The sequence below is a fragment of the Castor canadensis genome, chromosome 5 (genome assembly GCF_047511655.1).
Source record: "Castor canadensis chromosome 5, mCasCan1.hap1v2, whole genome shotgun sequence".
NCBI lineage: Eukaryota > Metazoa > Chordata > Mammalia > Rodentia > Castoridae > Castor > Castor canadensis.
In genome coordinates, this window is record NC_133390.1 from 34,769,535 (window position 1) to 34,785,291 (window position 15,757).

Here is a 15,757-nt window from a genome sequence, read left to right on the forward strand (position 1 = left end):
TTCAACAAGCCATGTGAGTAATCTGGTTGGATCACTGTCCTATCAAACCTACACCCTTACCACAGAAAAGACTGTAAGATACCTGATACAAAAAAAAAAAAAAAAAAGGAAAGTTTACACTTTATATAATAAAAATGTGCTTCTTTCTCCTGGGGTCATATATACAGTTATGTATTGCATAACAATGTTTCAGATGACAACAGAACACATGTACAACAGTGGCCCCATAAGATTATATGGTGGTCTATGATACAAAGTGACTTCACAGTCCTCTTCCTTTGGGTAAGTACATTCTAGGATGTTCCCAAAAAAACAAGATCACCTAATGACACATGTCTCAGAATATACTCCTGTCTTTAAAAAATGTATAACTATTTTACTAGCCTCCATTTTTCAAGAGCCTGCATAAAACAGTATTCTCATTCCATGCCTCACTGATGTTAAGACTGGTGATATTATTTAGTTAATGAAATGGAAGTGCAAGTCTTATTTGTCACATCTAAGCTGAAGCTTTCAGAGCCATCACGGGATTCCTCCATTGCTCTTTTGCTTTTTCAGAAAATTGGTATGTACCTCATACAGCCTTCTCTATTATTCTGGATTCTACAAAGAATGTGACATGGGGCAGAGCTACAGCTGACAACATGAGCAAGAAAGAAGCATTTGTTGTTATAAGCTGTTCAAATGTTGAAGCTGATTGTAACATGCCATACCACAGTAAGAGTTGACTAATAGAGTCACCATAGATTAGGTGAGAAGGAAGAGAATGTGACAACAGTTAATATCAGAATTACACGTTTCAATCACAAAGAACTTAGAAACCAATAAATATAATCATTAAGTTTCAGATCAGTGCTTCTCGAACTACCTATGATGATCAATTACCTTTTTCAAAACTTCGGATCTGTTCTAAACCAATATTTACATAAAATTAATAAAATTATTTGAAAATCCAAAGAAAAATACTTAAAAATTTCAAGATCCAGTTTTAGTATTTCCATCATTAGACTCAACAGAAATAAAAATTACTCTGTCAGCTCACTATCAAAGCTTCTAAATGCTTATTGCCAACTTCTGACAATATCACTGCAAACTGATTCCAGTTCACAAAGCCATAATGATCTATAGAACACACTAAGTAGCACTGTTTCAGAAAACGCAGGATTAAGGAACATAAGGGCTCCTGTGACCCTGTAACATCTTAGCCACTGTGTAACTGAAAAAAGATTACAGACAAATTTGGTCCAGAAAACCAAGGTAAAATTCCCTTCAGTAACTTTCCCATTCTGCAAACTGATTAGTGATTTCCTTTTATAGGCATAAGAATTATAGTGTATATGTGTGTGTGTGTGTGTGTGTGTGTGTGTGTATTAAAGTTCACTCTATCAATGACAGACATTTGGGTTATTTGAAAAATGCCTAGCTTCTAGACTTAGTAATTTCAAATGAAATGTTTTCAGTTATAGCAAAAAGGAACCCAATTATTTTATATTGACATATGTAGTTAGTTTACTGCTTTTCTCTCTTATTATCATCTAGATACTGGAAAGGAGCTGGTTCTCCTCAATTATTTTAGCAACCTGCAATAAACAGGATTTAGTACCAAAACTCAGAGGATATTTTAAATCACATTTAGTTTTCTAAAGAATGAGTGTTTCCTGTATTGCACATGATTTGAAGTTTTATAAATTCATCTCAAACCTTTATTGCAGTGTCTAGATTGGCCAGAGATAATTTCTGGATGGTAAGATTCCAATTCTGAGAAATGTCATTATACATACAATATTCTGCAATGGGTGCTTGGTGCTTAAAAGACTGAGTTTTTAAAAGTAAGTCAAAGAAAAAGAAATGATTGTTTCATTTTCATTCAAATAAAGAAAAACATATGCATTATATTTAACATGAAGTTGTTTTTGCAAGTGTTTTTGAAAATGTGGATGGCAAAAGCTAGATCTGCCTTAGGTTTAGCACAACAGACTAAACCATATTATTTTTAGCAAGGTTTAACTACATTTTGAAATTAATAATTACTATTTCTTTTTTGATATACTGAGGTTTGAATTCAGGGTCTTAAACTTGATTGGCAGGTGCCCTACCACTTGATCCATGGCTCAGCCCTTTTACTTTACTTTATTTTTCAGATGGGGTTTCACTTTTGCCCATGGAAGCCTTTAACTGTTATTGTCCAACCAATATCTCCAAGGTAGATGGGATTACAGGCATGTATCAGTACACCAGTCTTGTTCTTGAGATAGATGCTCTTTTGGCTGGGCTGGTCTCAAACTATGATACTCCTGATCTCCATCTCATAAGTAGCTGGGAATAAATGTAATAGTAATTTTTAATAAGAAAAAAGATATTTTCAAATTAGAATATTTTTTAATCTTGCTGATTAATGTTAATGTAGTAGTGGATACAGTATAGGATTCCAAGCTAGTTAGTACCAAGAGCTACTCAGGTGAGTGCTTAAGACAAACATCATCACCTTTATCCTATTGAGCCAGATGAAGAAACATGGATTTTTGTTTTTTTAAGGGGTTTTCTTGTTTGCTTGTTTTTAACAGTCATTTATACTTGACTTGTCTAAGCATTTGTAACTAAAATATTCTCAGGTCAGCTGGCAAAAAGAAAAAAAAATACACAACATTTTATCAGCAATATTATGAGTAGGCCCTGAGAAAAACAACACACAGTATAGCCAATTCCCAAAATGATTAGAAAGGAAGAAAGAAATCAAAACACCTGACAATATGCTAAGGTTTTCTGATTGCATGTATACATTTCCATAATACAGAGTTAAGTCTATACCCTTGTTAATTTTAAAATCTAGACATACTTAGAAAGCTGACTTTCATTCTTAGGAATGTATATCCATAAATGGTATGGCTAGATCACAGGGAAGTCCTATTTTTAATTTTTTGGAGAACCTCCACACTGATTTCCATAGTAGATGGACTAATTTATGTTCCTATCAGCAGTGAAAGAGTTCTTTTTTTCCTGAATTCTCGCCAGCATTTGTTGTTGTTTTCCTACTGACAGCCATTCTGACTGGGGTGAGATAGAATCTCAGTATTGTTTTAATATTCATTTCCCTGATGATTAAAGATGCTAAACATTTTTTGGCCATTTTTATTTGTCTTTGAGAACCGTCTGTTCAATTCATTTGCGTTAATTATTTGGATTATTCTTTTGGTGTTTAAGTTTTTGAATTCTTATTTCCTGAGCTACTAGAGAAAGGTGTTGCCTATGTCTATTTCTTGAAGTGTTTTCCCTATGTTTTCCTGGAGTAGTTTCAAAGTTTGAGGTCTTAAGTTAAGGTCTTTGTTCCATTTGAATTGATTTTGCATTGGGTGAGAGATAAGGAAATGTCTCAGTACTCTACATGGGGATATCCACTTTCCCCAGCACTATTTGTTGAAGACGCTGTCTTTTCTCCAAATAATGTTTCTGTTATCTTTTTGCAAATCTGGTCACTAAAAGCAGCATAGGCTTATTTTTGGTTCCTTACTCTTCCATTGGTCCACATGTCTGTTTTTGTACCATGACAATGCTGTTTCTATTACTGTGCCTCTGTAGTATAATTTGATAACTCCAGCATTGCTCTTTTTTGCTCAGGATTGCTATGCCTACTTGGAGTCTTTTATGCTACCATATTAATTTTAGGGTTGAATTTTGATTGGGATGGCATTAAATCTATAGATAGCTTTCAGTACTACAGCCCTTTCACAATATTAATTCTGCCAATGAGTGGACACGGGAGGTATTGCTGTCTCCTAGTGTACTCTTCAGTTTCTTTCTTCAACAAAACTTTTCATTGTAGAGGTCTTTCATCTTCTTGGTTAGGTTTATTCCTTGATATTTTAATAAATCTTTCAAATGTATGATTGATTCATAATTTTTCCTCCATTTTGAATTTTCTTTCTTTTTTCTTTGTTTATTTATTTATTTTGTAGTGCTGGGTTTGAATCCAGGTCTTGCATACAATAGGCAAATATTTTACCAATGAGTTACATCCACAGCTCCAAACATTTTATTTTGTTTGTTGACTTTTTTGTTTGTTGTTCTGTTTTGTGTTTGGTGTTGTGTTGTATTATATTTTGTTTGGTTTTGTTTTGTTTTTTAGACAGTGTCACTATAGCCCAGGCTGGGTGGCCTTCAATTTGTGATCCTCCTGCCCATCCTTCTGAGTTCTGGAATTACAGGTATGAACCCCCAGACCCAGCTCCCAAATCATCATTTGTTTTGTTTTTGTTTTTGTTTCTAAAAAGCAAAACTCTGTAGTTAAAAAAAAGCTTGCAAATTCAAGTACACAGACCCTTAGTACACATAACCTAAGGCAAAAAAATAAAAATCCTTTCACCTAAAAAAACTGATTTGACACTTAAATTTCCACAAGATACTGCATGACCCTATTTGATCAATGAAAATTTCATGATTGTGATTTAAGGCATTTTCACACCTTAAAATTTCCTATCTCTCCTGTAAAAATAAAAGCCTACGATTCAATCTAATTCCATTTATAACTTTAGGCATTAATATTATCTGACTAAAAATTACTGACTGCAATGCCATCACCTGAATATAGAGAGATTTATAATTACACAACATACCTTTACAAAGGTAGAATTTTTAAAATCAACTTAAAGTACAAAGAGAAAGTTAACTGATAACCTATTTACATTAAATATACACCATGTAAGTTAATTATGTTTACAAAAGATGTTTTAAATTTTATTGTAGATATTTAAGCATTAAAGTCAAATACAATCTTTAAAATTATTAAATGTAATTCTTTACACATAAATATGGACTTCTAATAAACATAGCTTTATTTATAATCAGAGTTTAAAATCTGGTTTTTGTACAGTTTCTTTCCTATATTTTGATAATTATAAAACCTATTTGCGGGTTTAATCATAAATATGGGAGAAGGGACACAAATATAAGCATTACACTTCTTTTTTGCACTGTAGAGACTTTATTTGGATCCTCATTCTAATAAACTATCTCTGACTTTTTTGTTTCATTGTTGTGTTGAGTGGGGGTACATTGTACCATTTACAAAAGTTCTTAAAATATATCAAATACATCATATTTGAATTTGATTCTTACATTACTGTTATATCAGTTTTAATATCTTTATGTAAAACTTTAACTTCAACAATTTCAATGAATACCTATAGTCTAATAAGAGGAAATTAAAAGCAATAATATCATAGAGTGCCAAAGAATGTCTCAATTGTAGGCTGTTATCTAAATGCAGTAGAAACTAAAAACCAGTGGCCAAAGCAGTCACTTAGATCAGATGGGGGAAAAAACAATGTTTGTGTGGGGAGGATCCAAGATGGTGACTAGGGTACAGAAGCAGATAGTGCAAGCTCCGTGACTCCAAAACCTAGCAGAGACACTAGATAATTATGACCATCCAAAATTGAACCAAGAGGATATTAAGCAACTAAATAGATCTATAACACAACAAGAAATTGAAGCAGCAATAGTCTACCAAAAGAGAAAAGTCCAGGACCTGATGGATTCTCTGTTGAATTCTATCAGACCCTTAAAGAACAGCTAATACCTACTCTTCTTAAACTTTTCCATGAAATAGAAAGGGAAGGAATACTGCCTAACTCATTTTATGAAGCCAGTATTACACTCATCCCAAAACTAGACAAAGACACCTCCAAAAAAAGGAGAACTATAGGCCAATCTCCTTAATGAACATCAATGCAAAAATCCTCAATAAAAAATGGCAAACTGAATCCAACAACATATCAGAATGATCATTCACAACGACCAAGTCGGCTTCATCCCAGGGATACAGGGGTGGTTCAACATACACTAATCTATAAATGTAATACAGCACATTAATAGCTGCAAAGACAAAAACCACTTGATCATCTCAATAGATGCAGAAAAAGCCTTTGATAAGATTCAATACCACTTCATGATAAAAGCTCTAAGAAAACTAGGAATAGAAGGAATGTATCTCAACCTTATAAAGGCTATTTATGACAAACCTATAGCCAACATCATACTTAATGGAGAAAAGCTGAAACCATTCCCTCTAAAATCAGGAACGAGACAAGGGTGCCCACTATCCCCACTCGTATTCAACATAGTACTGGAATTTCTAGCCAGAGCAATAAGGCAAGAAGAAGGAATAAAAGGAATACAAATAGGTAAAGAAACTGTCAAAATATCCCTATTTGCAGACAACATGATGCTATACCTCAAAGACCCAAAAAACTCTACCCAAATATTCCTAGACACCATAAACAGCCTCAGGAAGGTAGCAGGATACAAAATAAACTTCAAAAAATCATTACCTTTTCTATATACCAACAATGAGCAGATTGAGAAAGACTATATAGAAACAATTCCATTTACAATAGCCTCAAAAAAATCAAATATCTAGGAGTAAACGTAACAAAGGATAAGAATGACCTCTACGAGGAGAACTACAAACCTCTGAAGAAAGAGATTGAGGAAGGCTTCAGAATGGGGAATAACCTGCCATACTCATGGATTGGTAGAATTGACACAGTAAAAATGGCTATACTACCAAAAGCAATCTATATGTTCAACACAATTCTCATCAAAATTCCAATGACATTCATCACAAAGATTGAAAAATAAACCCTAATGTTCATTTGAAACCACAAGAGACCACAAATAGCCAAGGCAATACTCAGCAAAAAGAGCAATAACTGACTTCAAACTATAATACAAAGCAATTGCAATAAAAACAACATGGTACTGGCACAAAAAACAGGTATGAAGACCAGTACCAAACAGAGGACCCAGATATGAATCTGCACAGGTATGCCCACCTTATTTTCGACAAAGGTACCAAAACATACGATGGAAAATAGATAGCCTCTTTAACAAATGTTGCTGGGAAAAGTGATTATCTGCCTGCAGAAAACTGAAACTAGATCAATGTTTATCAATTTGTACTAGTATCAACTCAAAATGGATCAAGGACCTTAATATCAGACTTGAAACACTGAAGCTAGTACAGAAAAGAGCAGGGAATATGGTGGAAGCAATAGGTATAGGCAAGGACTTCCTCAATAGAACCTCAGCAGTTCAGCAACTAAGAGAAAGGATGGACAAATGGGACTACATGAAATTAAAAAGCTTCTGCACAACAAAAGAAATGGTCTCTAAACTGAAGAGATCACTCACAGAGTGGGAGAAAGTATTTGCTAGCTATACATCAAAGAACTAATAACCAGAATATACAAAGAGTTCAAAAAACAAAACTCCCCCAAAATCAACGAACTAATAAAGAAATGGGCAACTGAACTAAACAGAACTTTTTTAAAAGAAGAAATCCAAATGGCCAAAAAACACATGAAAAAATGCTCACCATCTTTGGCCATAAAGGACATGCAAATCAAAACCACACTAAGATTCCACCTCACTTCTATTAGAATAGCTGTCATCAAAAACACCACCACCAACAAATGTTGACAAAGATGTGGGGAAAAAGGAACCCTCATGCACTCCTGTTGGGAATGCAAGCTAGTAGAGCCACACTGGAAAACAATATGGAGGCTTGTTAAAAAAACTAAACATAGATCTGCCATATGATCCAGCAATCCCACTCCTAGGAATATATCCAAAGGAATGTAACTCAGGTTACTCCATAAGCCATCTGCACACCCATGTTTATTGCAGCACTATTCACAATAGCCAACGTATGGATACAGCCAAGATGCCCCACTACTGACAAATGAATTAAGAAAATGTGGTATTTATACACAATGGAATTTTACTCAGCTATGAAGAAGAATAAAATCTTATCATTCACAAGTAAATGGATGAAACTGAAGAATATCATCTTAAGTGATGCTAGTCAGGCTCAGAAAACCAAAAATCGTATGTTCTCCCTCATATGAGGATTTTAGACCTAAAAAAAATGCAGTAATATTATTGGACATGGGTCACACGCTGAGTGGAGAACACGTACAGGAGGAATAGGGAAAGGTGGAGAACCCAAAACTTGAAGTATTTGATATGCCCACTGTAGAGGAGCTAAAATAGTAACCTTAAAATGACAGAGGTCAATATGGGAAGGTGACCAGGAAATAGTGAAGAGGTCTGGTAGAAAAGAACCAATCTGGGTTACAGTATACATGTGCTTGGAAGTAATGCTAGGAATCTCTCTGCATAGCTACCCTTATCTCAAACTAGCACAAATGCTATGTCTTTCTTATTATTGCTTATGTCTACTCTTCAACAAAATTGGATAAGTGGGCAGAACAGGCTCTGCCTGGAAGCAAGGAGGACAGGGGGGAGAGGGAAAGGGTGAGGGGTGTGGGGGAGATATGACTCAAACAATGTAGGCACAAATGAATAAATGAATTTAAAAAAAAAGAAATATCCTAATAACAATTCATTGTGATAATTCAAAATAGGATTATGCTGTACATTGGTAGAAAGCACCAACATCTCTCTCCCTTGACCCCCTCCCCATCCCACTCTAAGTAATTGCAAGAGGTTCCATTGCTGTATTTCATATAAATATATGAAATCCATCAACCATGTTCCATCACCTTACTATCCTCTCTTCATCATCCTCCCTCCCACAAGTACCCCCAACACACAAACACTGTATGAATTTTAGAACCCTGTCTTTCATTATTAATTTCTAAGTCAATGTTCAAGGGGGTTGACAATGTACCCCACTGTGATTATACTTTACTTTGGTTCATTCAACCCCTTCCATTACTCTCCCTTACCAGTTCCCTACCATCTCTCTTTTTTGACAGCATTAAATAAATATGGTTATGTCCTCATCCTTCAAAAAACAAGAAATGTTTGTGTATAAAAAAATTATTTTAATAATTTAATGAGAAGTCTACTAAACTCAAATGATGATATCACTGTGCCACACTATTCTAAAATATCAGATCTCATACTCACAAAGCTGTCCATGAAGCTTTCCAATAACTGTCCAGAAACACAAGCATCTAAATCACCTGTTTTTGTGACTGCATAGAGACATGAACTTTCCAATAAAGGAGTGAGTAGCTACACATGCATACTAAGCACTTGAAAAGATATTAAGGAATGAAACTAAGAAAGTGAAATTTATATTTTATTCTATTTTCATTATTTTACTAAATTTAAATTTTAAAATATTACTCAAGTCAACTCCTGGAAGTTTTAATTAAGTTTAAAAAAAAAAAACAGGTATGTTAGCTTACTCTTAAACTGAAAATTTTATTAAACTGAAAAATGTGTCAAGTATTGCCCATGAAAATTTGGCATCTGCAAAAGGATAATAACCAGATTTCAAAGACATAGTACACAAGAAGAATGAAAACACTTCATTAATAATACTGATTATATGTTAATTTGATAATAATATTGTATATTTGGCTAAAGATTATGAAAATTCACTCAACTATTCTCATGCCACTTTTTTAATGTTTATGTTAGTATATATTAGCTGTACACAGAGTTTTATTGTGTCATTTCCATATATGCATTTAATGTATTCTGGTTTGGTCCATTCCCTCAATTATTCTCCTTCTGCCCCATCCTCTCCTTAAAATAACTTTGTCATGTTGCTTTTCTTAATGCCACTACTAAAATTTTAAATTATGTTGGTGGCTTACATTTTATTTCTATTGAACAGTACAGCTCCTGTTAAATTAGGTTCTTTGAAGTATAATTTACAAACAGCATAATTCATTCTTTTTATGTGAATGCTTCTATGTATTTTGATAAATATATACAATATTTATCAACCACCACCACAAACAGGATTTAAAATACTTTTACCTCCCCAAAAAGATCCCTCACACTCCTCATTCAATCTTTACTTTCAACCTTTAGCCCATGATAACAATGATCTACTTTCTGTCCCTATGGTTTTGCCATTTCTGGAATGTTATAAAAATGGGATAATAAAAAATGTAAGCTTTTGAGTCTGGTAATATCAAAATTTAAATACTATACCCTTCTATGGTGTTAAAGAATTATCATTTTGGTTTTTTATTCTTTATATTTACCAATGCTATTTTACCCAGTTATTCCTCTTTCAAACCTGGGTTTTCTTCCTTATCATGTCATGTACATTTATTTATCCTTCTAGAATAAAACTTATCAGGTTATATTATAGTAATTTATACAGCTGCTTTACCTCACTAGACTCTGAGCTAAGAAACCTAACTTTGAGTTTTCCATAGTGTAAAGAAAATAGGCAATCCCTGCATAACTGTTGCTAGTTTGTGAGGTGCAAAAGCTAGTGGGGCTCTAACTACGCCAAGATTTTGATCCACATTGCTCTTGGTTTTGTCAGTCCTTACCAACAAAGATAAGTACGTTAACAGCACTCTTCCTAACATGATTTTGCTCCTATCCTGTTTTTTCTGGTATACAATATTGTAGAAAAAACAGTTTTTCAGGAAAATATGTATGACATCATAAAAGAAACAGCTGTACCAAATGAAGGCAAATACTGAGTAAATTTTATGGGCCTATCTGAAAATACAGTTATTTAATTGAACCATTAATTTTCATATAGTTATATATATGCATGAAATACATATGCTTCATAAAAGTCTAATGTCTTCAGTTCTTGCAAAATACTTACTGAAGTCTCCAGTAAGAAAAACACCTTCTGCTCCTGGTGCCCATTCTTTGCAATACAAGCCTCCATCAGCACTTCTGTGGACACCAAATGTTTCATAGCCTCTGGAAAATTTATCAATTCCACCTTCATTCTCGCCAATGTTGCTCAAAATCTGGGTAAACTTCTTATACCTTTGAAGAAGCAGAGACACAAAAAAAGTAAGAAAGTTAGTATTTCCAAAAAGATATCATAATATAGTAGCTATACTAGTTTTATCAGTAAAAAGATATCACTGAAGAGGAATAATATAAATAATTTCATGTATTAGTAGAAGTTTCATGGTTGGATATAAAAAGTGTTATATCAAATAAAATGAACTAATTCAGTAAACTTTTTTTAATTTTAAGCATTGTAGTATAAGAAATATGGTGGTTGTGCTATTCCATGTATCACTTAAAAACCAGCATAATTGCAACTTTCATGTCAAGAGAGTGTAGTGAAGAGAATTCCTACATCACTCTTCTCTTACTCCTAAGAAAATGAAAGTAAAATAGTCAAAATCCAGCCAGAAAAATATAATTACACTATAGCAGGGTTTCACAACCTTTTCCTGAATATTCTATGTTTTCCCAGCCATTTGGTCTCTATCTCAGCTACGCAATGGTGTCTCTGAAACACGAATGGGGCCACAGACAATAGGTTAATCAGTAGGTGTGACTATGTTCCAATAACCCTGTATTTACAAAACACAGGTGCTGGGTCTTCATGCTATAGTTTGTTTAACCTTGCCCTACATCCCTAATACATCAGAGCATGGCAAAAGCACACATCATGTCAAATTACTAAAGCTAGTGACCATGAAAGGAAACTGAAGATCGCCAAGAAGAACCAAGAATAGCACATGGCTGCTCCTCTCCCTCTCCCAGTCCCCCCAGAATTCAGTATGGTACCAAAAAAAAAAAAAAAAAAACCTGCCTGCATCTGGGGAGAAGCAAAGCAGGAAAAAGCTGGTAAAACTAGAGAAGTAAACCATGTGGCATGTGTTCTTCAAAGCGAAGGTGCCAGAACTACACAATAAACAGCACTTCCTCATACCCAGGAGGATGACAGAATCCAGATAGGGAATATACAGGGAGTACCCAAAATCTGAGAAAAATCTAATGAAAAATCCCCTTTACATAACTGAATAAAGAACCATTTTTACAAATATTTTATACTATACACTATATATAACTGAATTAAAAATGAATTCAATAAAATAAGTGCTAGGAGACTGCATGACAAAACAATGTGAATGAGAAGTAAGTAAACTTAGATTTCAGAACAAAGTAAGCAAATGGAAGATCAAAATACCTCACTGGAAAATAATCGATAAAGTAGAATCTGCAAAAATAGCAAATTATTAAATGAATAACTGGAAATTAAGATGAATAGAGAAGGAAAGGACAAAGAAGTTGAGACATTTAAGAGAAGTGATATCCCAAATAGACAAAAAAGATCAAAGTACAGAGGGCTAGTGAATCACAAAAATAAAACTAAATAAAGTAAATATGGAAGACAATTTACAAATTTTTCTTAAGAAAATAATTCTATATATTAAAAAGAGGATGTCATGCACGTTTTAAGAAAAGTTTGGAAAACAAAGACATACATAATATTTTAGTTCAACACCTTAAATGAAGGTATTGAAATTCAAAACAAAGAATTTCCACAGACAGCGAGGTAGAAAAAAGGCAACATCACATAAAAAAACAAAAGACAAAGTAAAAACCACACAATCCTAAATCAGTGAACTATTAACCCAAGAATGCTGAGATGACAAAAACACTGAGTTGAAAACTAGGATTGCATGGGATTTTGCCCACAAATAATAAGTTTAATAATAGAAGCTAGTCATAAGGCACACAAACATCAATCATTCAAGTAAAATTCTAATGCAAGCAGAAATAGTCTGTGATGTTAGAAGTAAGTATAGTAATTATTCTGGAAGGTACAGTTACTGGAACAGGAATAAAGAGGATCTGGAACTCATAATATTGATGTATTGATTTGGGTGTGTTGTGATGTTTGGTTTCTGACAATTCATCTGGCTACATCATTATTGTTTCTACATATTTACTTTGATGTAAAATTTATAGAGAACATATTGCAATATATTAAAGGAGACTAAATAATAGAAAAAGAATGTTGAGAGACAAATTTCTATCTGAATCTAAGGGATTTTTAAAATACTGTCAAATTTTAAAATGGTTTTAAGTCAGTGAAACTAATGAATTATTCCTGAAGAAAACTGAACTATTTCTCATTTTTTAAAATACTGGCAATTAAAACATTGAACACAAACAGAAATACACAGTCATTGTAGAATATGGCTGAATATAGACTATTTAAATATAAACTATCATTGAACAAGTGTGAAACTTAGTGCATGTGAAACTTACTGAATTATTTTTGTGGTCACAAAAATAATAGAAGATGAATGAAAGAAGAATTGTATAGCAGAGTCACTTAACACTGTTATCATTATACTTTCTAGTCTACAGAAAAGACTGCGTTTCTGAAATAATCTTAAACAGAGACAGAACTTGAATACGTGATACAAGGGCATTTCAAATCAATAAGGAAAGGATGCTTTACAATAACACAGTGGTATCTATAATTCTGTCTTTAAAAAATAGATCTTATAAATCACAATAATTTACAGAGATATCAAAATGAAAAATGATATTTTATAAATACATAAAACCAAGATTTCACAGAAATCTAGACAAAAATCATATCAACCAAGAACATATTAAAATATGGCAAATTCATATATAAATAGTATAAATCTAAACTTCAAAATTCTTTTTTCCACTAAAAAAAAAAATCTGTGTGGCCGGATTTTGTGAATCTCAAGATATTTTTTTGAGATATTCTCAAACATTCCTTGTTGGAGTACAAATTAGAAAAAAAATTGAGCATTAGTTATAAAAATTTTTAAATAACTCTTCAAATAAGCAATTCCTTTTTTAGAACTTTACCCTTTAGAAGCATCACACAGGAATCAAAAACACATAAGTGAACAATGATATTTATTATGGCATTACATATAATATCAGACTATAGAAAATGACCTACCTATTCAAAAATGGGAAATTGGTAGGATAAACTTGTAGAATATCCGAACAGTAAATTATGTGAGAGCCACTGAGTAGAATGAGATAGACCAAAATGTACTAATATAGAATCACGACCAAAGTAATCCCAGTCTTATGGATAGTTCTTCTTCCAGAGATACAAACTGAATCATCCACTGGAGCTGGGTAGATATCACAAATATCAGGAGCTGATCCCACATGAGAAACATGAAAAGTGCAAACAAGATAATGAAAGAATGATTGGTGAAGCTGGCCACAGAGTATTGAGAACAACAGAGAAAAACAAATTCTGTTGAGATAGAGAATACACACCCCATCTAACAGCTGAAGCCCCTACTCGATAACTACAGCTCAGAGTTGCCAAGTGTATTTTACCCAATCGGATAACTATTTTAAAACAGAAAATTTTCAGATTTTTCTATTAACTTTCCTTAAACACTGGCAACTGTATCAAAGTACTTAAAATACTAACCTTAACAAACATACCAGGATCCACAGGTCTGACAGAGTGCCCTATGTAAATTGTTTAAAACCTGTAAGAAGAATGATTTTATAATCTGTTCCACATATCGGAAGCTCTGGTTCTTGGCATAGGGAAACTCTAATCCATATTAAATGGCATAAGTAATCTCATGAAATAAAATGATCAAACACTACGGAATAATGAACAAAAAAAATCAAGACTTAAGGCAAAAAATAAACATATAATAGAAAGAAAATTACTGAGTTTTCAAAAGGCATAAACTAGAAGATTAAACAAATGTGGTAATAATTTTATTGTTAAAGTAAGAAAAATGCTTTTACAATACATTTTTAGATGTAAGTTTAAGAAATAATTCTTGAGACATTTCATAAGGTATGTTCAAACATTCCATTTGGTAAAAATTTCAATGGAAACAGGATTATAGCATTCTATTACTCTAACTGAATATCTTGACTTCCCTCAAGGTCAGCATAGCTCTGGATACAGGAAGGTACATTCCACTTTGAAATCACTGAGACTCAAAAAGGAAAATGCCTGAGGACACAGCAAGCTCATCACACATATGGCTCTCCTGCTAAGTCATTCCTCTTAATATTTCACTATAAATTTATAGGATATTTAAAAACTAGGTCAAATTCTTGGTAACCAAGAACACAAAATGCAGTTAATACAGGAACTAACGTTTTATATAGAGAATTGTTGTATTATCAGATTTGATCTACACCAATTAACTCTTTTTTTAAAGGAAAAGAAACAGGCACAGAGAATTTTGTAAGTTACCCAAAGTCATGAACATAATAACCAATAAAGATGTATCATCATTACTTAAAACACATAAATAAAATCTCCAATTAAAAGTCATCTTTTCCTTATAAAGAAAGTTCTTTATGTGTTGCTTTTTAGGCTATTAATGTTATAATTAAGAGTGTCAATGTTGGATAATAATAACTTACTCTCCAGAAGTAAACAGCTTATATTCAGATTCCAACTCTATTAAATAAGGCATGTGACCGTGAACAAGTCACTTAACAGTCTTTCACTTTCTTCCCCTGTTGTATAGGAAGAAACCTCACAGGTCACAGCAAATCAATGAAATCACAGTTTGAGCCTCCTTGAAAGAGGAATGGTATATTTTGACATCTGGTAAAGATAGAGAAAAGCATTACTTGTGTAGACATTAGGTAATTCTTGCTGAGATGTGTTTAGTCAAAGTAGGAGAATATGAGGGGATCCAGTGGCCAATCAAGATAGAAAAGAAAGATGTCAGCCATGTAATAAATTGAATAAAAATTAAAACCTTTAAAAGACTTTACAGAAAAAAAACTGATATGATCAGAGACATCACTTAAAAAGAACATTGTCAAGGATGAATTTTGGTAGGAAGAGTCCATAGACTAGCGAAGTCTTTATTAAATAGAGGGGTGAAAGCACAGGGATTCTTTTGTTACAAGATTGAGCAATGAAAAGAATTTAAAATTTGACATCATAGCCCATCTTGTATTAGTCATTTTGCATTACTACAGCAAAATACCAGACTATAGAAAT

The 15,757-nt window shown here is 33.1% G+C and overlaps 1 protein-coding gene across 2 annotated transcripts in view; it reads right to left on the reverse strand.

Moving 5' to 3' along the window:
• The window catches only part of Gbe1 (1,4-alpha-glucan branching enzyme 1), a 278,447-nt gene that overhangs the window by 209,871 nt on the left and 52,819 nt on the right, over positions 1 to 15,757 (reverse strand). For both annotated transcript variants that reach the window (XM_074072930.1, XM_074072931.1), the window contains exon 2: positions 10,610 to 10,779. In XM_074072930.1, the coding sequence (XP_073929031.1) occupies positions 10,610 to 10,779 (170 nt within the window). The remainder of the gene's footprint in view (positions 1 to 10,609; positions 10,780 to 15,757) is intronic.